We start from the raw sequence: 23242 nt of genomic DNA on the forward strand, positions 1-23242 counted from the left end.
TGGTTATCTAAGGGTCAAAACAAGACTGACAAGCTCTCTCCCCGGACTCCTTTAAGTCAACGTGGGTGAGGTGTGCGAGAGCTCCCGGAGCCTAGACCGAGTGCGGCTCGGCGGAGCCAGCGAGAAGGACGTGATCTCAGTTCGGGAAGTAACGCCGGGACCCAAGACGACTCCAAGCCATTGGCGAGCGTGGCCGGAGCCAGGCGCGCTTGCCGGGGTCAGGGGGTGGGGCCTGGACGTAAGGGGGCGGGGCCACCATCCTCCAGTGAAAAGGGCTCCCGGAGTGGTTTGTCCTACTTTGCTGCCGGTAGAGGCTCCGAGTTGACGCCCCTCCCCCGGGAGTGGTGGAGATTCGATCACGTGACAGCCCGGAGGCCGGAACTGGGCAGGTTGTGGAAAGCGCAGAGTTTTGACAAAAACAAGTGGCGACGTTGCCATCGTAGGGTCTATGGCCGAGGCGGTGAGGCCCCCGCGCCGGGCCAGGGCCAAGGCCAAGGCCAGCCGGACTAAAACCAAGGTGAGGGAACCCGACCATCCCACCCTCGCCAGGCCCTGGCAGGTGCGCTGTCTTTTTTCTTCTCTTCGGCTTCTCCAGCCCACTCTGAGCCCTCCGTCCCCTGAGCCCTTCTCATCCTCTGTCCCCACCTCCCCGTATTTGATCCCCCCACCCATTGACACCAGACTTGTTCCTCTGTGCCTCCTTCACGTTCCTCTGCCGGACTTTGTCAGGACCCTTTTTTTTTTCTTTTTCCTCCTGTGACCTCACTAGGCTCTTCCTTTTCTGCTCCTTTCTTGACTTTCCTCACCCGGGTCTAGATTCCTATCGTGAAGCAGCTTTCCTCTTCCCAGTCTCATCTTTAACTCTCTTTTTCTCCTTTATAATCTGTGAACATTTTCAGTCCCTCTTCCCATAAAGAGGGAAGGGACCCCTCCTCCACTCAAGAATGTATCCTTTGGAAGAGCTTTGCAGATAGAGACAGAAAGTAGGCTGTGGTGATGTGCCTTTTCAGTTTAAAAATTCAAGATGACAGTGGTGCTGCTGCTGTTTATTTCTCATTATCCTGGTTGTTTATGATGGGGCACGAATGACCAGAAATTAAACCAGAGCGGGACTCATACAGCAGGGACAGATCTGAATTTTCTGGGTTTCCTGGATTATACTAACGTGTGGTGTTGGTGTGATTTAAAGTTGATTTGTCTTGTTTGCAGGCGCAGTCTGGGCTTTCATTTCGTACCCATATGTTTTCTGAAATGACATTTATTTTACAGTGAACAGATTAAATGCTGCCCATGGATAGCTGGACATATATAATTTTGGCTTACCTGAAACTGAATTTATATTAAGGAAATAATGAAGGTGGTATTAAAAAGGAAATTTCCTTTCCTACAAGTAGGTGATGTTCCAGAGAAGATGTAACTTAAAAATTATACGAAAATAGGATTTTCTCATGAGAACAAGATTTTAGCAGGAGACTGGTGTTCAAAGCTACCATATTTAATAAGCTGTAAATGACTTACATAGATCCCTTTCCTTATGGTGCCTTAAAAAAAAAAAACTGTAGTGGAGTTATGTGCATCAGTGTACCCAGGTCTGTGAGGAATTACTCTGGGGAGAAGGCCATTTTGCTACTAATTTCAGAAACATTTTTAAGAGAAGTAATTTTGCATTGTATTGGGCTGGTAAAGGACTATCTAAATAGAGGAGGAAGTAAAAAGCCATTGGTCAGCCATGCATAAGGTCCCTGAACCTAGAATACAGTAGTGTATAACATGTAAACATCCATCTGTAGAGAGCAGAATCTTAATTCTCAATCTGTAGGGTTTTTTTTTTCAAAATGAATGATGAAACTAAAGCCTAGATAAGTTAAATGATAAGCCAGAAGTCATGCAGTTAGTAAGAGACTCAAGTTAAAGCCCAAAATCGTAATTCTCGGTCCAGTAGCTTAATAATTGTTCTACATATCTATGTGTATCTATAGATAGAATGTTATAAATACTTAAAAATGGTCGGTTAAGAGGATTCTCTGTTATTTTGTTTTTTTTAAAATTTATTTATTTATTTATTTTTGGCTGTGTTGGGTCTTCGTTTCTGTGCGAGGGCTTTCTCTAGTTGCGGCGAGCGGGGGCCACTCTTCATCACGGTGCGCGGGCCTCTCACTGTCGCGGCCTTCTCTTGTTGCGGAGCACAGGCTCCAGTCGCGCAGGCTCAGTAGCTGTGGCGCACGGGCTTAGTTGCTCCGCGGCATGTGGGATATTCCCAGACCAGGGCTCGAACCCGTGTCCCCTGCATTGGCAGGCAGATTCTCAACCACTGCGCCACCAGGGAGGCTCTGTTATTTTGTTTAGAACAGATTTTCTAAAATAAAAAATTAAAAATCAAACTTAAATCCATCATGAAAAGCCAATTGCTCGGGCTTCCCTGGTGGCGCAGTGGCTGAGAGTCCGCCTGCCGATGCAGTGGATGCGAGTTCGTGCCCTGGTCCGGGAAGGTCCCACCTGCAGCAGAGCGGCTGGGCCCGTGAGCCATGGCCGCTGAGCCTGCGCATCCAGAGCCTGTGCTCCTCAACGGGAGAGGCCACAACAGTGAGAGGCCCGCATACCGCAAAAAAAACAAACAACAACAACAAAAAACCCAATTGCTCATTTTATTTTTTTTAAAGATTTATTTATTATTTATTTATTTTTTGGCTGTGTCAGGTCTTAGTTGCGACACGTGGGATCTTTGCTGAGGTGTGTGGGATCTTTTCATTGTGGCGTGCAGGCTTCTCCCTAGTTGTGGCATGTGGGTTTTCTCTCTTCTAGTTGTGGTTGTGGTGCACAGGCTCCAGGGCGTCTGGGCTCTAGTTGAGGCCTGCGAGCTCAGTAGTTGTGGCGCACAGGCTTAGTTGCCCCGTGGCATGTGGGATCTTAGTTCCTTGACCAGGGATGGAATCCGCATCCCCTGTATTGTAAGGCAGATTCTTTACCACTGCGCCACCAGGGAAGTCCCCAGTTGCTCATTTTATTGACACATTGTGGGCAACCTCCCTACACATAAATTTATTTTTTATCTTTTAAAATTTATAAAGAGGCCTTAATTCCAGAGGTATTTGATCAAACCAGAAATCCTTGACATACTTTTAGTCACCTTTCAAATCTAGTCAGTCACTAAGGCTTGCCAGTTGTATTTTGTAACTGTTCTCTTGATTCTGCCCATTTCTCTCCATCCTGACTAACTCAACCATCCTCCAAGGAAGATTTCTTGGATTTTTGCTAAAATGGCCTTTCCAAGTTCATTCTTGCTGCCCATTCTCTAAACTAAAGCTGGATTGATATTTTTATAAACAAACCCCCAAAATGATTGCTCTCCTATTTAAGGCCTTTCAAAGATTTCCCATTGCCCAGAGTCCAAGAGTCCAAAGTATGGACTCAAGGCCCTAAACTATCTGGATTCTGTCTTTCTCCTCAGCCTCTGGTCTTCACTACTATCTCTTTTGATTCTCAACTGTATATGTCCTTTCCTGCTTTAGGGCCTTTGCTCATGCTCTTTACTCTGCGCTGACACCTCTTCCTGTCCGTCTTCACCTGCTCATTCATGAGGTCTCTGCTTAAACCTCATCACCCTCATCACCCACATTACCACCGCCCCCAGCCCTCACTAGTAGCGCTCTGCACCCCTTTGTGTCACTCATCTCACTTGCAGTTAGTTTGTTAACATCTCTCTTCTCCCTTAGACTGTGAACTCAGTGAGGGAGGGACCTGTTTTTTTCCTAATACCCTTTACAGCCCTTGTAGGCATTTGCTAATGTTTGTTGAATGAAGGAAAAAATACCAGTATTGAAGAATATTTCCAAGCTTTGTCACTCAGAAGAATTTACTCTGGTAAATTTCCTCTAAATAGTATGAGAAAACAAATGGAAAAAGTCCACGACATCAGCAAGGCCCTCATACTTGTCAGTTTAGAAAATTGATTCTTCTCTTAGAGTAAATAGATTTATTACTTAGTGCTGGTTATGGTTTGGTTATGATCATGAAGTCCTACATTAATGAAACCTTTACCATTGTGGTGTAATTTGGTTACTGTTAATGGAACCATAAAGTAGTTCCAAGGCTCATTTCAGGAAGTGAGGAGTGTCATGTGCTTTTGCCTTTCGATAGTTTGACCCAGCAGCTGACCTATATTCCTTAATGTTAATCATTTGGAAGATGAGCTCACGTTGCTAGTTTTTGGTTATCTGGTGCTTATCACTTGATACCTGAGAGATAGTCCTGATTAGTTTCACCCACCTTGGAGGACCCTGACTTCATTGATCATGGTAGATTATGGGTTAAGAACAGTAGATTTTTAGATTGGATTTACTCTGCAGAAGCAGTATATTTTATAGTCGTGGAAAGTTTTTCTGCAGTTAATACTAAATTCTGAATGCCGACAACTCATTAATAGTAAGAGCATATTGTAATTGCTAAGGATAGACTGAGATGTGTCCCAGAAAACTGATAACAGAAACCGAGACCTTTAAATCCCCATCGCCTCTTGCTTCTTGGCCTAGATGATTTCTACCTCTTAGTCCCTCCTTCCCATGAGTGATTATAAGAGTGAAGTTGGGGGATGTTCTATATTATTTATCTCCTGTTGTACCTCCTAAGATCCATTTATTTGTTGAATAAACACTCATCAGTCACCCACTATGTCCCAGAAACTGTTCTAAGCACTTGGGATGTAAACAGAGGAAAAATAAAAAATAAAAAAAAGAACCTGGCCTTAACGTAGCTTGCATTCTAGAAGGAGAAGACAAACAGAAAACTCCATAAAAAAATAAATAAAATGTATAATATATTAGAAGATGACAAGTGCTATGAAAAAAGGAAAAGAGGAACAGGGTAAGGAGCTGAGTACTGGTGATTAGGATGGGTTGTGATTTTTTTTTTAAATAAGTTTATTTATTTATTTATTTATTTTTGGCTGTGTTGGGTCTTTGTTGCTGCGCGCGGGCTTTCTCTAGTTGTGGCGACTGGGGGCTACTCTTCGTTGTGGTGCATGGGCTTCTCATTGCGGTGGCTCCTCTTGTTGTGGAGCACGGGCTCTAGTCGCACAGGCTTCAGTAGTTGTGGCTCGCGGGCTCTAGAGCGCAGGCTCAGTAGTTGTGGTGCACGGGCTTAGTTGCTCCGCAGCATGTGGGATCTTCCCGGGCCAGGGCTTGAACCCGTGTCCCCTGCATTGGCAGGTGGGTTCTTAACCACTGGGCCACCAGGAAGTCCAGGTTGTGATTTTTATATAGGCAGTCAAGGTAGTCCTTACTGAAAGTGAAATTTAAGTAAAGACATGAAAGAGATGAGGGAGTTAGCCATTTGGATCTTGGGAACACCTGGGGCAAATGCCTTAAGGCAGTAGCAGTGTCGTTAGGGTGGAATGCATGAGGGGAGAGTATTTGGGAGAGTATTTGAAGTCAGGAAGGTGACACAGGGCCAGGTCGTGTAGGGCCTTGTAGGCCATTGTAAGGATTCGTACTTTGAGTGAAATATGGAATCACCTCAGGGTTTCAAGCCGAGGAGTGATATGATCTAAGTTATTTTAAAGGGTCACTGTGCTTGCTTCGTTGAGGACAGACTGTAAGGGAGCAAGAGTACGAGCAGAGAGACCTTCTAAGAGATTTTTGCTGTGATCCAGGCAGGAGGGGATGGTGGCCTGGACCAGAGTTGTAAAGCAGAGGTGGTGAAGATCTAGCCAGGACCATTTGTTGGTGGTTTGGTTGGGATATGAGAAAACAGTCAGGGGTGACTCTGAGAGGGAGGAGGCAGTGAGTAGGACAGCTTTTGGGGGCATATCAGGAGTTCAGTTTAGGACATGCTAATTTTGAAATAAATGTCAGACATCCAAATGGATTGGATATGTGGATCTAGAGTTTGGGAGAGATAAAAGATTTGGGGTCATCAGCATATAGGTAGTTATTTAAAACCAGAGACCGAACTAGGTTACCTTAGGAACAGGTGACAAGAACAGGACCCAAGGGCACTCCAGTTTTGCGGGGAGAGGCGCAGGAATCAACAAAGGAGCGTGAGGAGTGACCGGTGAGGTAGGATATGTTTGGGGTCCTAGAAGCTGAGAGAAAAAAGCATAGGAAAGGAAGAGGAAGAGATGAAGCATGGAAAGTGCTGCTGATACGTGAAGCAAGATTGTTAAGAGCAACACAAAAGAAGTGGCAGCCAGGAGGAGATGTTGCATTCTCAGCGAAATGTATAATCCCCATCCTTCTCCTTTTTACTTGTAAAGCATTCTTGTACATCCCAAGGAGTGTGGGTAAAGTTGCCCTGAGAGCTCTTGAGCTGATAGTTGGACTCATGTGTCCAAGCCCTTTTTATCTGTTCTGTGCCAGGCATTGTGCTAAGTGCCGTGGATACAGACATTCATGATAAACAGACCCTGCATTTAAAGTAATCCCATGGCCAAGGAGCTTTCCTGTTTGGTTCACTTCATGTACCCCATGTACTAGAACTATGCCTAACATACAGTAGTAGTTACCTAATAAATACTGTCAGAATAATGAAAAAAAATAAAGTAATCCCACAAAAGTATTCTATGTAGTGTATAAAACTGAACCTTTATCATTTATGAAGAAGTAGCTCATTAATATTTTTAAGGATGGAAAGGAGTTGTAATATTTTTACTTAGTACAGTTTAAAGAGGAAGAACTGCAAGTGATGAATGGAAAGTGACCACTTACTTTCCAAACTTAAAAAGAAAACAAAACTTCTTTTTCTGATTACAAAAGTGCTCATTGCTTAAAAAAAGTGTGTATGTATGAGTATATACACAGAGTGAGAGAAGTATACAACACAGAAATGAAATGCCCTGAATTCCATCTCTTGGAGATAACTGTTGGTAGCAATTTGTTATGTGCTCTTTAGGTTTTTTCCCCACACATACACCAACACTGTAGGGCATATTTACTGTAATGTATGGTTAAGTAAGTCTTTCTGTGTTTATTAACAACTCTTCTGTTTCTGTATAACTTCTTGATTATTTTTTCTCCTGTGGAATTATTTTAAAATTGGTTCTCTACCTGTACGTAACTTATGTAGAGATCAAAAATAAAGAAATGTTAATCTCTAGGCCATTTTCAGTTGTAAGAAACATGTCTTTCGGTTAAAATAAAATTATGTAAGCACTAATTTTTGCACACACAGCTTGATACACGTGGAGTTCTGTTTGAATTTTATTTTGTGATCTGTAATGATTGTTATATGTACAGTAGGTTCTAATCTTTATCTCTGGTTAACTCAAGTAGGCAAAGTAATTGGAAGTTGGCTTTCTTTTTTGTTTTTAAATGAAATTTTGTATCTTAAGTGTAAAATTTGATTCAGATTTTGGCATAAAAGTTCAGTTTTCTCTGAATTCATTGGATAGTCCGTTTGCTTTCTGTGAGGCATATAAAAATAAATTTCTGAATGTGCCAGAGCACATTTGTTGGATAATTCAATAATTTCTTCATTTTAGGATGCAAGTACCTAGGAGCTCAGCATACAGTTGGTACTCAGTAAATTCCTGTGAACTATAAGTCATCATTATTGTTTCAAGAAATGTTTATTGAACAAAGTGTTGAAAATCAGAGGCAGATCAGATCCAAAAAGGCATAAGATATATTCTCTGGTCTCAAGATATTTGTGGTCATTTGGGGGACACAACATAAAGATAAATAACCATATGTGGTAGCACGTGACCAGGGCCAGATGGCAAGTACACACCGCAGAGTTCAGAGTAAAGCATGTGCTGTGGAAGGGTTGATGTGGTCATTGAAGATTTTGTCTTGGGACAGGATCATAACTGAGTCATCAAAGGCACTGAGTGCCGAAGTTAAGAGTCAGACTTTCATTAAGTGGAGAGCTGTGATTGTTTTTGTGGTGTTCAGGGTAGTGTTTTAGGGAGACCAGTCTTATAGTGGTGTTTGGGATGAATTGGTGGTAGGGCAGAGGCTGGAGGCTAGGAGACCTTTCAGGACCTGCTCCCCTATTCTGTGCTTTGGAGAAGTGAATTGAGCCACAGGGAGCTCACCACTGCTTAGAGGCCATGGCGTTGGTGATGAACACAGTGAACCCCTTCTCCCTCCGCATATGCACCCCAGATATCCTGTCCTATCCAGGGATCTGTGAGGGGCAGGGGCAGGCCTTTGCTACCCTCTCAAACAGTTGTGTGTCTCGCAGTTGTTCATCTTTTCCTTCTGCCTTCCTTCTCTGATCTGGCCAGTCCATTCTTTGAATCAAATTACCAGCTTTCCTCTCCTTTCCCCCACCTCCTTTCCTGGGGCAACCCCAGGTTAATTCCTCTTTGGACCTAACTTCTGTAACAACACAGGTGGAGAATTAAACACAGAAGCACTGAGTTCCACCCCCAAGGGAAATAAAACCCAAAGTCTTATGTGTTCTTCTCTGGGAGCATTAGGAAGGTTTAAAAAATTCTTTAATTGGTTATCTAACCACATTATCTGTTGCTGTTATGGTTGTGATTATTCCCAGGAAGGTAGATCTGCTGGATGTGGGCCTGCAAATTTGATAGTAGCAGCTGGAGACTTCATTTTGTTTAGTTGAGGGGAAGAATTTGAAATTGCAAGGGCAGTCATGGAGTAGGGAAAGAGGAAGTGGTTTGGTGGGGTCAGAGTTGGGCAACAACTTCCCTTGGCAAAGAGAAGTTAAAAACTCCTGAGGGACAGGCTGGAGAGGAAGCCTGAGGTGGCTTGTGGGTTGCAGGAGGTGTGTTTATTTACTGTGCCCTTGATCTTGTGGCCCACCTTGGCCTACTTCCAGCTCCCTATCTTCTCTTCCAGTTAACATTTAACACCCTTACAGTTTAAGAAAAGACAACTAAAATTGTCTTTTCTTACAGTTTAAGAAAAGACAACTAAAATTTTCTCCCTCTATTTCACATTCCCATCTCTGCTTCCTTACTTTTCATTTATTTCTCAACTCTCTGAGTTTTTAAAATCTTCCATCTTTTCATCTAACAGCTTTATTGAGCTATAATTCACATACTATACTTACTTAAAATGTGTAATATAGTGGTTTTTGGTATGATCCAAGATTGTGTCACCATCACCATGGCTTGGAATGCCAAACTCTTTTGCATAGAGAAGCATCATGTTAGCTTCCCACCAGCAGTGTTTGAGGATACTAATTTTTCTACATCCTTGTCAACACTTACTATTATCTGACTTTAGTAGTTTTAGCGGATGTGATGTTACCTCATTGTGATTTTGATTTGCATTTCTGTGATGACTCATAATGTTAAGCATCTTTTTATGTGCCATTTGTATTATCTTTTGAGAAATGTCTGTTCAGATCCTTTGCCCATTTTTAAATTGGATTGTTCATCTTTTTATTCTTGAGTTACAAGAGTTCTTTTTTTTAATTCTGTATATAAGCCCCTTATATAATAATTGATGTGAAGACATTTTCTTCCATTCTGTAGGGTTGTCTTTCCATTTTCTTCACATTTTGATTTTCAGCACAAAATCTTAAAAATTTTTATGAAGTCCTATTTATCTACTTTTTTCTTTTGTTGCTGTGCTTTCAGTGTCATGTCTAACAAGGCTTTGCCTAACCCAAGGTCACTAAGATTTACTCCTGTGTTTTTTTTGAAAAGTTTAAAAGGTTTAGATCTTATGTTAGGTCTATGATCCTTTTTGTTAATTTTTGTATATGATATAAGATAGGGGTACAATTTTATTATTTGGATATCCAGTTGTTTAGTACCATTTGTTGAAGGCTGTTCTTTCCCCATTGAATTGTCATGGCATCCTTGTTGAAAATCAGTTGACCTTAAACATAAGAGTTTATTTCTGCTTTATAACAAAGTGAATCAGTTATACATATACATAGATCCCCATATCTCTTCCCCCTTGTATCTCCCTCCCTCCTGCCCTCCCTATCCCACCCCTCTAGGTGGTCACAAAGCACGAAGCTGATCTCCCTGTGCTATGCGGCTGCTTCCCACTAGCTATCTGTTTTACATTTGGTAGTGTATATATGTCCATGCCACTCTCTCACTTCATGCCAGCTTACCCTTCCCCCTCCCCACATCCTCAAGTCCATTCTCTAGTAGGTCTGCGTCTTTATTCCCATCTTGCCCCTAGGTTCTTTATGACCATTTTTTTTGTTTTTTTAGATTCCATATATATATGTTAGCATACGGTATTTGTTTTTCTCTTTCTGACTTACTTCACTCTGTATGTACAGACTCTAAGAGGGCCATCCACATCACTACAAATAACTCAATTTCGTTTTTTTTTATGGCTGAGTAATATTCCATTGTATATATGTACCACATCTTTATCCATTCATCTGTTGATGGACAACTTAGGTTGCTTCCATGTCCTGGCTATTGTAAACAGAGCTGCCGTGAACATTGTGGTACATGATAAAGCAGAAACTAACACACCATTGTAAAGCAATTATACTCCAATAAAGATGTTATAAAAAAAAAAAGAACCTAGGGGCAGGACAGGAATAAAGACGGTGATGTAGAGAATGGACTTGTGGATACGGGGCGGGGGAAAGTAAGCTGGGATGAAGTGAGAGAGTGGCATGGACATATATACACTACCAAATGTAAAACAGATAGCTATTGGAAGCAGCTGTGTAGTGCAGGGAAATCTGCTTGTTGCTTTGTGTCCACCTAGAGGGGTGGGATAGGGAGGGTGGGAGGGAGACGAAAGAGGGAGGAGATATGGGGATATGTATATGTATAGCTGATTCACTTTGTTTTACAGCAGAAACTAACACACCATTGTAAAGCAATTATACTCCAATAAAGACGTTAAAAAAATAAATAAAAAGCTCCCAACAACTTGAAAAAAAAAAGACAAGAAATAAAAAGTGTTGATAAAAAAAGTTTATTTCTGGATTCTCAGTTCTGTTTCATTGATCTGTTTGTCTGTCCATGTGCTAGAACCACACTGTCTTTATTATTGTAATTTTGTAGTAGATTTTGAAATTGCGAAGCGTGAAATCTCCAACTTTGTTCTTCTTTTTCAAGATTGTTTCATCTATTCTGGGTTCCTTGCATTTCCTTATGAGGTTAAGGATCAGCTTGTCATTTTCTGCAAAAAAGGCAGCTGGGATTTTGATAGAGATGGTGTTGAATTTGTATATCAATTTGAGGAGTATTGCCATATTAACAATATTGTGATCTGATCCATGAAAATGGAATGTGTTTTCACTTATTAGTCTTTAATTTCTTTCAAATTTTGTTTTGTAATATTCAGAGTATAAATTTTACACTTCTTTTGTTAAGCTTATCCCTAAGTATTTTGTTCTCTGTTCATTATAAATGAAATTGTTTTCTTAATTTCATTTCTTGATTGTTCAGCTCACTAAAATTTGGCCTCTGCCCTGAACAGTACACCAGTATTTCTCCCACTGTAGTAACCATTGGCCTCCCTCTCCTAATTTTCTTTTTTCTGACCTCTCAATCTGACAGACCTATTTATTATAGCTAGTGTGCTAAACATCATTGCAGTGTAATTGGACCCACTTTTTCATTTTCTTATAAATACTCATGTAATGCTTTCCTGGTATTCATGATTTTAGGCAGTTTGACAAAGTGGTTTGTATGCATTGTGTGGCTGTTCTCAGAATCTGATATCCACGGTGCAGATTAAAGTAATTTTGGAGGGACACGTTGCTTCTTGCATCACCACCATTTGTAAACATTTGGTGGTTCATTACCAGCAAGCTGAGCTCAAACTCCATTTCAAAAACATTCGTCTTTTCTTCCTAATATTAGGTGCATATAAATGTTTTACTTTTTTGGCTATTTACTTGTCAGCTTTTTTTTGCTGGATGTTTGCTGGACAACATAATCCAAAATCACTGATAACTTTGTAACCATGATTTTGCCTTCCTTAAAATTTCACCGTGGGGACTTCCCTGGTGGCACAGTGGTTAAGAATCTGCCTGCCAATGCAGGGGACACGGGTTCGAGCCCTGGTCCGGGAAGATCCCACAGGCAATGGAGCAACTAAGCCCGTGCGCCACAACTACTGAGTCTGCACTCTAGAGCCTGCGAGACACAACTACTGAGCCCGCGTGCTGCAACTACTGAAGCCTGCGCGCCTAGAGCCCGTGCTTCTCAACAAGAGAAGCCACCACAATGAGAAGCCCTCACACCACAGCGAAGAGTAGCCCCCGCTCGCAGCAACTAGAGAAAGCCCGCGTGAAGCAACGAAGACCCAACATAGCCAAAAAACACCCCACATTAAAAAAAAAAAATTTATAGTGAGGGAAGTATTTGAGTGAGTCAGTCATTTTTTAGTTTCTTTGGATGTAACAATTTTATTTAAATAAATAAATAATAAATATTTCCATATTTCTTTCTTCCTTTTTATCCAGGCTTCTTTCCTGTGTGTCTAGTTTGTGTGTTAATGCCAGAGATACTTCATTAAAAAACCATAATTTATTTTATCTTATTTTTTAAATGGTTAACTGTTTTTTGTTTTTTTGGAATTAATTTTGGATTTAATAAGTTGCAGATATAATACAGAGAGTTCCACGTGCCTTTCATCCAGCATCTTCTTGTGTTATGTAACTGTAAATTCTATGTTGTAGAACATTTATCACAACCAACAAATTAACATTGGTACAATGGTATTAACTAAAATATAGAACTTTTTTGAATTTCACCAGTTTTCTTGCTAATGTCCTTTTTCTGTTCCAGTGTCCAATCCAGGATCCTACATTGCATGTCATGTCTCTAATGTCATGTCTCTAATAGTTTTCTCCAGTCTTTTGATAGTTCCTCAGTCTTGTCTTTTCTTTGATGATCATAACACTTCAGTTATTTTGTAGACTTTCCCTTAATTTGGGTTTTCGTCTGGTGTTTTCTCATGCTTAGATTGAGGTTATACATTATTAGAAAGGGTACTGAAGAGGGGATAAGCCTTCTCAGAACATCGTATGGGGATGTATTACTGGTTATAGTAACCCTGATCACTTGGTTAAGGTGTTGACTGCCAGGATTCTCCACTGAAACTTATGATTTTTCCCTTTGTAATTACTAAATATTTAGGGGATACTTTGAGACTATACAAATATTCTGCTTCTGCTTAAATTTTCACTCACTTTCATTACTTAGTAGATCTTGCCTCTTGCCTGTGGCAGTTATTACCATGGTGTTCTAATCATGATTTTCTGTTTTTCTCATTCCGTCTACATTTATTAATTGGACTTTTGTAAGGAAGAGTGCCACTTCTTGTCTATTAAGGAAAAAAAGATACATATAACATATATATATATGTTTATCTATTTAGTTATGTGAGTATGGACTCATGGATATTGATTTTATTCTGAGGTTATAATCCAGTACTATAGTTATTTATTTCAAGTTGGCCTGACTTTTTCTGCCTGAAATTTGAATAGATATGTTTGTCAGGATGCAAACCTGTTGAAGCCTAAGATACTTGGAGACTGTTCTCTCTTACTTAACCTCTAGCAGAATGGAGAACAGCCTAATTAAGACTTTCCTTCTCCATTCTTGAATCATAATTTGTTGCTTATTCTCATGTCTTCCTCTGTAGGGATTAGACTAGTGAATCTCCCAAATTCAGCATTCTCAAAATTGAATAATATGAAATATGAAACACACTGCTTATGAAGTGAACTTAGATTTTTTTATACAATTTAAAAATTCCTCATGTTGAAAACATCAGTTATTGTTATATTATAAATTATTTCACATTATAAATCTTGTTTGTAGGAAAAGAAGAAACATGAAACCCTTCAGAGGGAAGAGTCTGATGAAGTCTCCCTTCCAAAAACCTCCAGAGAGCTGGAAATCCCTACCCCACCTTGTGAATTCCAAGGAGACCATCTAAAGGAGTTAACCGATTCCCAGCCCCAGAATGATGCTAGTCGACAAAACGAGAGTGAAATGTTTGATGTACCACTCACTTCCTTAACTCTAAGCAATGAAGAGTCCCTGACATGTAAAACAGAGAGTCTAAAGGAGGGAGAGGAGATCAGAGCCTGTGCTGGGGATGATTCAGTCAAGCCGAAGGTCGATCCTGGAGGCAATGTCGGAACCAAAGTAGAACCCCCCGAGAACATTACAGAAATGGAGGAAGATAAACCGGTACAATGTGGACCTTTGGAAAGCACACTGCAATCTAATGTTTCTTATATTCAGCAGGAAGTGGAAAATTTGAAGGTCAGAGATACTCAGAATAGGAGAGAAGACCAAGAAGCCTTGGGTCTTTCTTCAGAGGTGCTACAAAATGTTGGCTTGCACAGTTCTTGTGAAGCCAAAGACATTTTCCAGCCACCTAGAGTGAAAAAACTGTATCCCCAGTTGCCAGCTGAAACTGCTGGGGATATACCGGCTTTGGTGGCAGTGAAACCCTTGCTTCGTAATGAGCGACTCTACCCGGAGCTCCCATCTCAACCAGAAATAGTACCATTTACTGAAGAACAGCTAAAAGTCTTTGAGCCTGGTTCATGGCTGGAAAATGTTGAGTCATATTTAGAAGAATTTGACAGCATGGCTCATCAGGACAGGCATGAATTTTATGAGTTGCTTTTGAACTACTCACGCTGTAGGAAGCAGCTGCTGCTGGCTGAAGCTGAGCTCCTTGCTCTGATGTCTGATTGCCAAAATGCCAAAAGTCGACTATGGCACTTCAAGGAGGAACAGTTGTCTGTACAGGTATATTGACTAGTGTAGCGTAAAGCTTGCAGGAGCCTGGGGAATTTTCAGTGGAGCTGCTATTCCTGTGATGCCATTGAGGTCTGGAGTCTGCTCCTTTTACCCACACTGACCCTGTCTTAGCCCATAGTAATTGAGTGCAGGAGTCACAGTGTCATATGCCCACAGGGGCCAGGCAGGTAACCTGGAGAAGTGAAACAGGTTGAGTGGGACGGTGATCACTGGGTAAGCTCGTGCCTGGTCCAGCATGGGGAGCTGCTCTTGTGTTATAGTTGATTGTTGCTGTGAGGTTATATTGGTTCAGCATTGCCACATCTTATGTTTTTCTAAGAGAAGCTAGAAATCTGGATTTTTATGTGAGGGATCCTGATTTGTAAATGTTGGCAACTAAATACACACACACACACACACTCTCTCTCTCTGTGTCTCTGTCTCTGTCTCTGTCTCTCTCTCTCTCTCTCTCTCTCTCTCTCACTCACTCACTCACTCATGCACAGCAGAGGCCAAAGCAAGTCATGTCTCCAGGCCAGATTCAGCCTGTGGGCCATTTAGCTTGTGACCTTGGGCATAATGCCAGGAACATCTAATGGGTAGAGAGTGTCAAGGGGAGGATGATCCATGGAACGAGGTCAAGAGGAAATGAGAAAATAGGGAAGGCAATAAGATGTGACCCTATGGAGGCCAAGGTGCCATCAGGAAAGCCATTGCATAGTGGCCTGGGAGGGATGGCGAGGAAGAGAAGGCTATTCTTGACAAGTTTAGCAGTGAAGGGAAGATGGAGGAGATGTCAGGGAGAAACGTGTGATTTCCCCCAACCCTAATCGTCATTCCTGGGAGACCTGTGTATCTCTTTGTAGATAGGAAGGATCCTGTGGAGAGAGAAACTTGAAAATACTGAAAAAGAGAGAATAAAATCAAGAAAACAGTTGGAGGGTTAATATTGGAAAGGAGGGGTTTGTTTTGAGCAGAATCACAAAGAATGGTGAGGGTAAGTACAGAGATATTTTGAGATCTCTCGAAGTTGAGGGGATATCACATTGACCTCAGTGTTTATAAAGTAGAAGGTAAGGTCATCAATCATGAGGGTCTTAGAGACAAGCTCTATTGTTTTCTTGCACCTTTCCCCACCTACTGCATTTTAGGATTTCTCTTCTCGTCTCTGAACTTGTGATGCCTTTGTGATTGGCACCTGGTTGTATAGTAGCTTCATTGTTTTCTACGTAGTAGTATTGTTCCCTCGCTGCGATTTGTAAGCTCTTTGAAGATGGTACTGAAGCCTGTGTATTGTATACAGGCTTCAAGAGCAAAGAGTAACTGGCTTCATATCTCACCCTTTTGCCCACTGCTAGGGTATCTGTGCTGATCAAGTGAAAGTTTCAGGCCATCATCGCTACCAGAGAGTGGAGATGAATGAAAATGCACTGGGAGAGCTAAAAAAACTGTTTGATGCCAAATCTGAGCACCTCCACCAGACCTTGGCGCTGCATTCTTACACTTCTGTGCTCTCACGGTTGCAAGTGGAGTCTTATGTCTACACATTACTCAGTAGTTCGGCTGTTCTGAGATCTTTAGCAATTCATCAGGAAGGCCAAGGTGTGTAAGTAATGAAAGTCTCACTCTTTCTTGTGGTCTAAAATATAAAAAGAATTGAGGGATACAATCTGGTGGACTCTACTGTGTGCAGATATTATAAGGGATAATTTGTGCTTGCTGTTTTACCTTACCTCCCCCAATACAGGACTGAGATCTGCCTTAATAACATTTCTTGGGAGCAGTGCCAGGTCTCCCTACCCCGTGGGCTGTCATTCTCTCCTTCTCTAGGAAGCCAAAAGTTTGCTTTTTATCATTAATGTCTCTTACTGTCCTAATTTATGTGTTCATTACCAATTCAAGTCCAAATATAGTTTTTGATTCTAAAACTAATAATCACAATACTTTTTCATTCTGTCCGTTGCACTTTATTTTTGCTTGTCCATTTTGTTGGGGTGTTTAATTTTCATCAGGGCATTTATAATGTTCTGAATTTTTCATCTTATTTTGGGTTTTAATAAATTAGCCTTGGGCTTTCTTGGTGGTTCAGTGGTTAAGAATTCTCCTGCCAATGCAGGAGACACAGGTTCTAGCTCTGGTCCTGGAAGATCCCACATGCCACGGAGCAGCTAAGCCTGTGCACCACAACTACTGAGCCTGCTCTCTAGAGCCCATGAGCCACAACTGCTGAGGCCCGCGTGCCACAACTACTGAAGCCCATGCGTCTAGAGCCCGTGCTCCGCAACAAGAGAAGCCACCGCAATGAGAAGCCCGCGCACCGCAATGAGAAGCCTGCGCGCCACAATTAAGAGTAGCCCCTGCTTGTCGCAACTAGAGAAAGCCCGTGCACAGCAACGAAGACCCAACGCGGCCAAAAATAAATAAATAAATAAATTTATTTAAAAAAAAAGAAAAAGAAATTAGCCTTTACTATATGATAAGTATTACGTATGCAATTTTTATTTCTTGGAGAGATACTAGGATCATTTAAAATAAAAAACTTCTTCCCCCTTATCGTTTTCATAACTAATCAGAGAGCTGGGGCTAGGCCAGAGATTTGCTGATTTTTAAATAAAAAATTTTGATGAAGTTAATTTTTCTTGCTTTGAAATACTTCACGAAGTTAAATACTTTTTTCAGTTTACATATTTAGTAGAAACTCATTTTTTTTTTTTTTTGCGGTACGCGGACCTTTCACTGTTGTGGCCTCTCACGTTGCGGAGCACAGGCTCCGGACGCGCAGGCTTAGCGGCCATGGCTCACGGGTCCAGCCGCTCCGCGGCATGTGGGATCTTTCCAGACCGGGCAACGAACCCGTGTCCCCTGCATCGGCAGGCGGGCTCTCAACCACTGCGCCACCAGGGAAGCCCGAAACTCATATTTTGATGTAAGTTTTCTCCTTGGATTTTCATCTGAATTAAATATTTTAAATAGTTTATTTATTTATTTTAAGTAGAGACACTAAAAATTCTCCCACAAATACCATTTATATGGGACTCATTTAATCCTCTTTTTAATTTATAGCTTCTAAACAGGTAGAAAGCATTCCCTCTGATCTGTGTCAGCTAAAGGAGTGCATTAGTGTCTTATTCATGTTCACCAGGAGAGTTAATGAAGATACTCAGTTCCATGATGATCTTCTTCTCTGGCTGCAGAAATTGGTAAGGAAATAGACATAGTATACTGTCCTTTATTTCCCTGATAATTTAAGAATTATCTCCTGTTTCCTTATAGGTTTTTTATTAATAGCTTCTTCAGCTAATTTGTTTAATATATTAGTGACGTTTTCTTTGCTCATGACATGTGGAAATAAGTTATCCTTATCTAGTGCATTATTAAGCACACAGTGCTTTTCTCTCTGGTAAAGTTTATGTTAAATTATCTTTGGCCTTCGACTTAGAAGGAAATGGAAATGTGGGAAGCATGCTAAATTTAAGACTAGATGTATATTCAGAATATAGGTATGTGAGCTAACAGTTGTTCATATCACTTTTTTATCATCTTGTGTTTAATGCTGTACTTACACTTTAAAAAATTTTTTTAAGGGAAAAAAAGAAAGGAATCAGGATTTGGGAACTTTAGGAAAGATATCAGGTGTGTTACGTGGGGAGAGGTTGTTCGTTTACTGGTTATGTTTCTCAATGGAGCTCCCTTGGGTGCTTTTTTTAGGTTCATGCTAGCATTCTTAGATATGGGCTGAGGTTCTAAGCATACTTACTTGTATCTGAGAAACTATTACAAACTGGGAATAGATTAAACTACTTGACTTATATCTATTCATGTGTGGCCAGGAACATTAGTGATTTGTAATTTGCCAGATAATAAAAATTGGGTTTGCAGAGAAACTGCTAATGATATTTTTATCAGAGTGCTCTTAGGTTCATAGGCCTCTGTGTGCCTCTGTGTACCTCTGTGGTAGAAACTCAACCAGTCAGTGGTATATCTTATGTCTGGTTACTCTTTTGAAAGATCACATGTATTTAAATATCGGATAAGTGATTTCATTAGACCCTTAAAAACATTCGTCTTTGTAAATAGTAAAACTATACATCCTTTATTGTTTAGGTATCAGTGTTACAAAGAGTTGGCTGTCCTGGAGATCACCTCTTCCTTCTAAACCATATTCTTCGATGCCCGGCTGGTGTTAGTAAATGGGCTGTTCCTTTCATCCAGGTATGATGAATGGCCTTCTAATGTTGAAGAGAATGGGAGGCGATTTTGTTAAACATTTTTCCTGAAGAAGTTGCTTTAAGCCTACTTTAAAAATATTGATATTTAAAATAAAATTATTGGGATATATCTAGTCTGTATTCGTAGGAGTTATTATGCTGCAACTTCTTGGACCACCCAAAAATGATGAAATTAAGATGGAATTGCAAAAGTTCAGTTGTAGTCTGGCTTGGTAGGTTTAGTAGTATTTAATTCTGTAAAATTTCTGTGCAGTAAGGCTTGCTAGGACTTTTTTCTGTAATATTCAACACAACATCCTAAATTAATCCATCTCACACTACAGTTGGTACAGATAAAAAAGCAGCCACAAGCATCTCAAAGTTCTTTAATACTAGCAGAGATCTCAGGTCTGTGCGATCGATTTAGGCATCTCTGCTGCTTGCCTTTGGGTTGTGTTGTTAACTCATAGCAACCCCTCAGATGCGTGGGGCCAGATGTATTCCAGGTCATTCTCCAGGTCATTCTCCATGTTACCTTTTCTTTAGTATTTCTGGTGGCAAGAAATTTGAATCTTTTTAGGTAGAAGGAGGATTTTTTGTTTTTATTTATCTTTGGATTAAGATAGCAGTATATTCCTCCCGTCCATATTGTTTCAGGTAATTGATGTAAATGGCTCAGCTACCTCTGTTCTCTGAGTACAGCCCAGTCAGTACTGCCAGGTAACCCACAGGTGTTCTCGCTCTTGTGGATGAGATGCCAGTTCCATCTTTGCTTCCTTAACAGCTCCCTTTGTCAAAATTCTGGTGAACTAACATTATGGATACTTGGGTTTTTGGTTTTCTACAGTATGCCTTTTCCTTTTCTGATTTCAGATCAAAGTGTTGAATAACCCATCAGGGGTCTTTCATTTTATGCAGTCCCTTGCCCTGCTAATGTCTCCTGTCAAGTAAGTGTGGAAGAGCTTTGTGAAGTAGAAATGAAAATGTTCTGTCAAACAATTGGCTTCCTAAACTGCCCAGATCCAAACAATTGCTAAGAGAAGAGTCAGCATTCCAAAATTTAACATTGCAGGTTTTCTTTGGCTTTAATACCCTTTGTCCCAAAGTGACCCTTTTAACTGCCTTTTTTTTTTTTTTAACTGATTAACTTTTTTGGGTCCTCCTTTTTAGTGGATTTGCAACTCCTGTCATATATGTCATTGTGGTGCTGTGGGGAGAAAAAAAGGATGATCTCTTCCTTAGAAGGAGAGGTTTAGTGGCAGAGGAAAAAAAAAGCACAGTCAAAGAGATTCAAGTGCTAAATTGTGTGAAGCCATGATCGATGCAGTAGAAATGAAGAGAGTAAAGACAGTAGAGTGGAGTAGTCAGAGGGTTCCAGGTGGATGAGCTGGGTTTTAAGAATGGAACTGACTTCAGCAGGAGAGTAGTAGGGAGGGCACTGTAGGTGGGAGAACAGTGAGCAGTGGCCCACAGTACAGGGAAGGATAGCTGTGCAGGGGGCAGTTTGGAGAGCAGCTTGGCTGGAGTGAAGGGGTGTGTGGGGGGGTGATAATAAAGATGAACAACTAGGGTGAGTCTGATTATAGAAGACTTGAAATTAAGACATATTTGAGATGGTCTGGCCTTTGTAGCAATTGAAGGTTTTTGAAAAAGGGTAAAAGTTGTATTTAAGGAAGATTAGGATGGACCGGAGGCAGAAGAAGATGTGCTTTTGCCTCATTTCTTGCATTGAATTGTCTACGGTTGCAGACATCTGGCTGTCCTGGCTCTGGAACCGAATCCAGCATCAAGAGGGCACATCCTTAAGTGGGGGGAGAAGGCAGAGGTGTGTATAGGTGACCTTGAACTGTGTTACTCCCACTGGCTCTTGATCCAGGAAAGCGTATCTGCCCCCAGCCTGAATTGGTGCTGGTCTTGGGAAGGAGAAAGTGGGGAACGGGAAGGTCATCTTCCCAGGAAAGGATAAAGTAGCTGATTAAATAAGAAAATGTGGGCAAGGGTGGCTCAGACCTAACTCTGTAGACTCTGAGTCTGAGTGACTGAGAGGGTGTTGGCAGCCCCAACAGACCGAAAAGACAGAAAGGAGAGCTGTTGGGTAAGGAGGAGAATTTGAGGTCATTGGGGTTTGCAAGTGGACACATACGAGTGGCAACTATCAGTGGACATGTGGAGCTGCAGGACTGGAGCCCCTCAGGTTGGAAACAGGAAGTCTTGGAGGAGAGCTCCTGGTGAAAGGAGGGAATGGATGAATTTTCGGGGTTAGGCCAGAGAGGAAGGAGCAGAGAGCTGAGAACTGGGTGGTGGTCTGAGAGAAGAAACTTCTCTGGTTACACTGACTCGCCAGGTCCAGGCAACACCTTGTGAAAGCCTGGCTGGCAGGAATTCCCCCAGATTCCTCCCTCTCACCGCCTGGATATAGGGGCTGCTCCTACCTGTGGTGTTTAGGTGTACTTTTCCCCCTAAACCGGCTTCTCCATTACCTGCAGATTATCTTTTTTTATTCAGTAAAGCATGTTTCCTGAACGCTTTGTGAGCCGGTTAGAGTTCAGGTACTGTGTGGTCCTGGGTGTACTGAGGCCCCGCTGTGGGCGGGCACTGTGCTGGCATAACTGCTGCTCTGCAGTTCCTCATCATTATTGACCCAGAATGGCTGTGGTCTCTACACCACGATTAGCGAAGCTTTGGTCTCCTTGAGTTTTAGCCAGTTATTATTTCTTATTTACTAATTCAAACCATTTGAAGATTGAGTGGATGTCTGACTCTTCTTCAGGGCGAGTAGATGATCCAGAATGCACGCAGTGGGCTTTCTGTGTTTATGTTTAGGTGATTGGAGTGATTTCCCTTGTCCTTTAGAAATCGAGCCGAGTTCCTGTGCCACATGAAGCCCAGTGAGCGGAATCCATCCTCCTTGGGGCCTGCATCCGGGACGTGGACACTAGTAGATGAGGGAGGAGAAGAGGTTAGTCGTCACGTCGACAGCATTTTGATTAAGCATTTCTGAGCTCTTCTTTTTACGTGCCAAGTATCGTTCTAAGCACTTCTCACGTATTAGCCCATTTAATTCTCCCAACAGCCCCACGAGGCAAATACTGTTTTCATCCCCCTTTTAGAGGTGAGGAAACATGTGCGGGTGGGGTTGAGGGAATTTGTCCCAAATCACACGTCATTAAATGCAGAGCCTGTGCTCTGAGCCAGTGTCTCTGCTGCCACCCTTCCTAGATCATCTCCCTGTGCAGCTGGGAGAGTCTGGAACCTGGAAGTGTTTACATATTATGTACACTTTCTATTAGGATTTTATTTTATGCAGCAACAGTTTTCTGGGCTTGAGGTGTCACCTACAGATACTCTGAGTCTGTATAACAAAGATCTTGCCAAGGTTCTGCCTTAACGCTTACAAACTTCTTATCTAGATCTTCTCATTTGAAAGATGGAAGATAATTTTCTGTTTTTGGGGAGAATTTAATGATCAAAACCCAGTTTCTTGGGAATTCTCTGGCAGTCCAGTGGTTGGGACTCTGCACTTCCACTGCAGGGGGCCCGGGTTCGATCCCTGGTCAGGGAGCTAAGATCCCACATGCTGCACAACATTGGCCAAAACAAACAAAACCCTACAAAACAAACAAAAAAATCCCCAGTTTCTCAAGATAACAGTTATTGACTTTTCTTTCTACTATATACGTGGTTAGTGTATAGGTGAGGCATTTTTTTTTTTTTTTCCAGCTAGTTATCGGCCCTATCTAATGCGTTTTTATGGTCCAAATCCTGATTTGGTGTATTTGTTCAAGGTTGGCCAGGGACTAAATTTACTGAAACCCCTTCTCTTCAAAAGGAGTTGAAAGTTTGCAGTGGACACTCCTTAGAATGACAGCATGGCAGCTGTGGGATCATGTCTGTGTATTTACCCAGGTGTTCATTCAGAAGCAGGAGCCCCTTCACACTCATTTTGCTCTTCCTGGGACTTGTAGGAGGTGGTGAGATGATGGTAAATGATGTGGCGATGCAGACTTCTTTGCTAGAGATTGAACAGTCATCTGGAGACAGCTTCTCAGGAGCTGGTACAAATTGGTTTTTTTTTTTTTGGCCTTGCCACACGGCATATGGGATCTTAGTTCCCCGACCAAGGATTGAACCTGTGTCCTCTGCATCACTGCATTGGAAATGCCAAGTCTTAACCCCTGGACTGCCAGGGAAGTCCCAAATTGCTCTTTTAAAGATTGTGATGGAGCAGGTTTTTTTTTTCCTTCCAAGACTGGTTTCTCCTAAGAGAGGAGTCTTTTTTTTCTGGTAGGTTTCCTGCATTTAATCCTAAAGACAGGTAATCATTAAGGACTCTGGAATTGTGTCTGGCTCCTGGTTAGCATTCACTGGATGTTGA

General features: G+C 41.6%; 1 protein-coding gene across 1 annotated transcript in view; it reads left to right on the plus strand.

The window, feature by feature from the left end:
• The first annotated feature begins 448 nt into the window (after window positions 1-448).
• The window catches only part of EPG5 (ectopic P-granules 5 autophagy tethering factor), a 127338-nt gene continuing 104544 nt past the window's right edge, over window positions 449-23242 (plus strand). Inside the window, exons 1-7 of the mRNA XM_060120785.1 lie at window positions 449-559; window positions 13724-14668; window positions 16018-16261; window positions 17723-17859; window positions 18764-18871; window positions 19741-19814; window positions 21721-21826. Of these exons, the coding sequence (XP_059976768.1) occupies window positions 449-559; window positions 13724-14668; window positions 16018-16261; window positions 17723-17859; window positions 18764-18871; window positions 19741-19814; window positions 21721-21826 (1725 nt within the window). The remainder of the gene's footprint in view (window positions 560-13723; window positions 14669-16017; window positions 16262-17722; window positions 17860-18763; window positions 18872-19740; window positions 19815-21720; window positions 21827-23242) is intronic.

This window comes from Lagenorhynchus albirostris, chromosome 14, assembly GCF_949774975.1.
Source record: "Lagenorhynchus albirostris chromosome 14, mLagAlb1.1, whole genome shotgun sequence".
NCBI lineage: Eukaryota > Metazoa > Chordata > Mammalia > Artiodactyla > Delphinidae > Lagenorhynchus > Lagenorhynchus albirostris.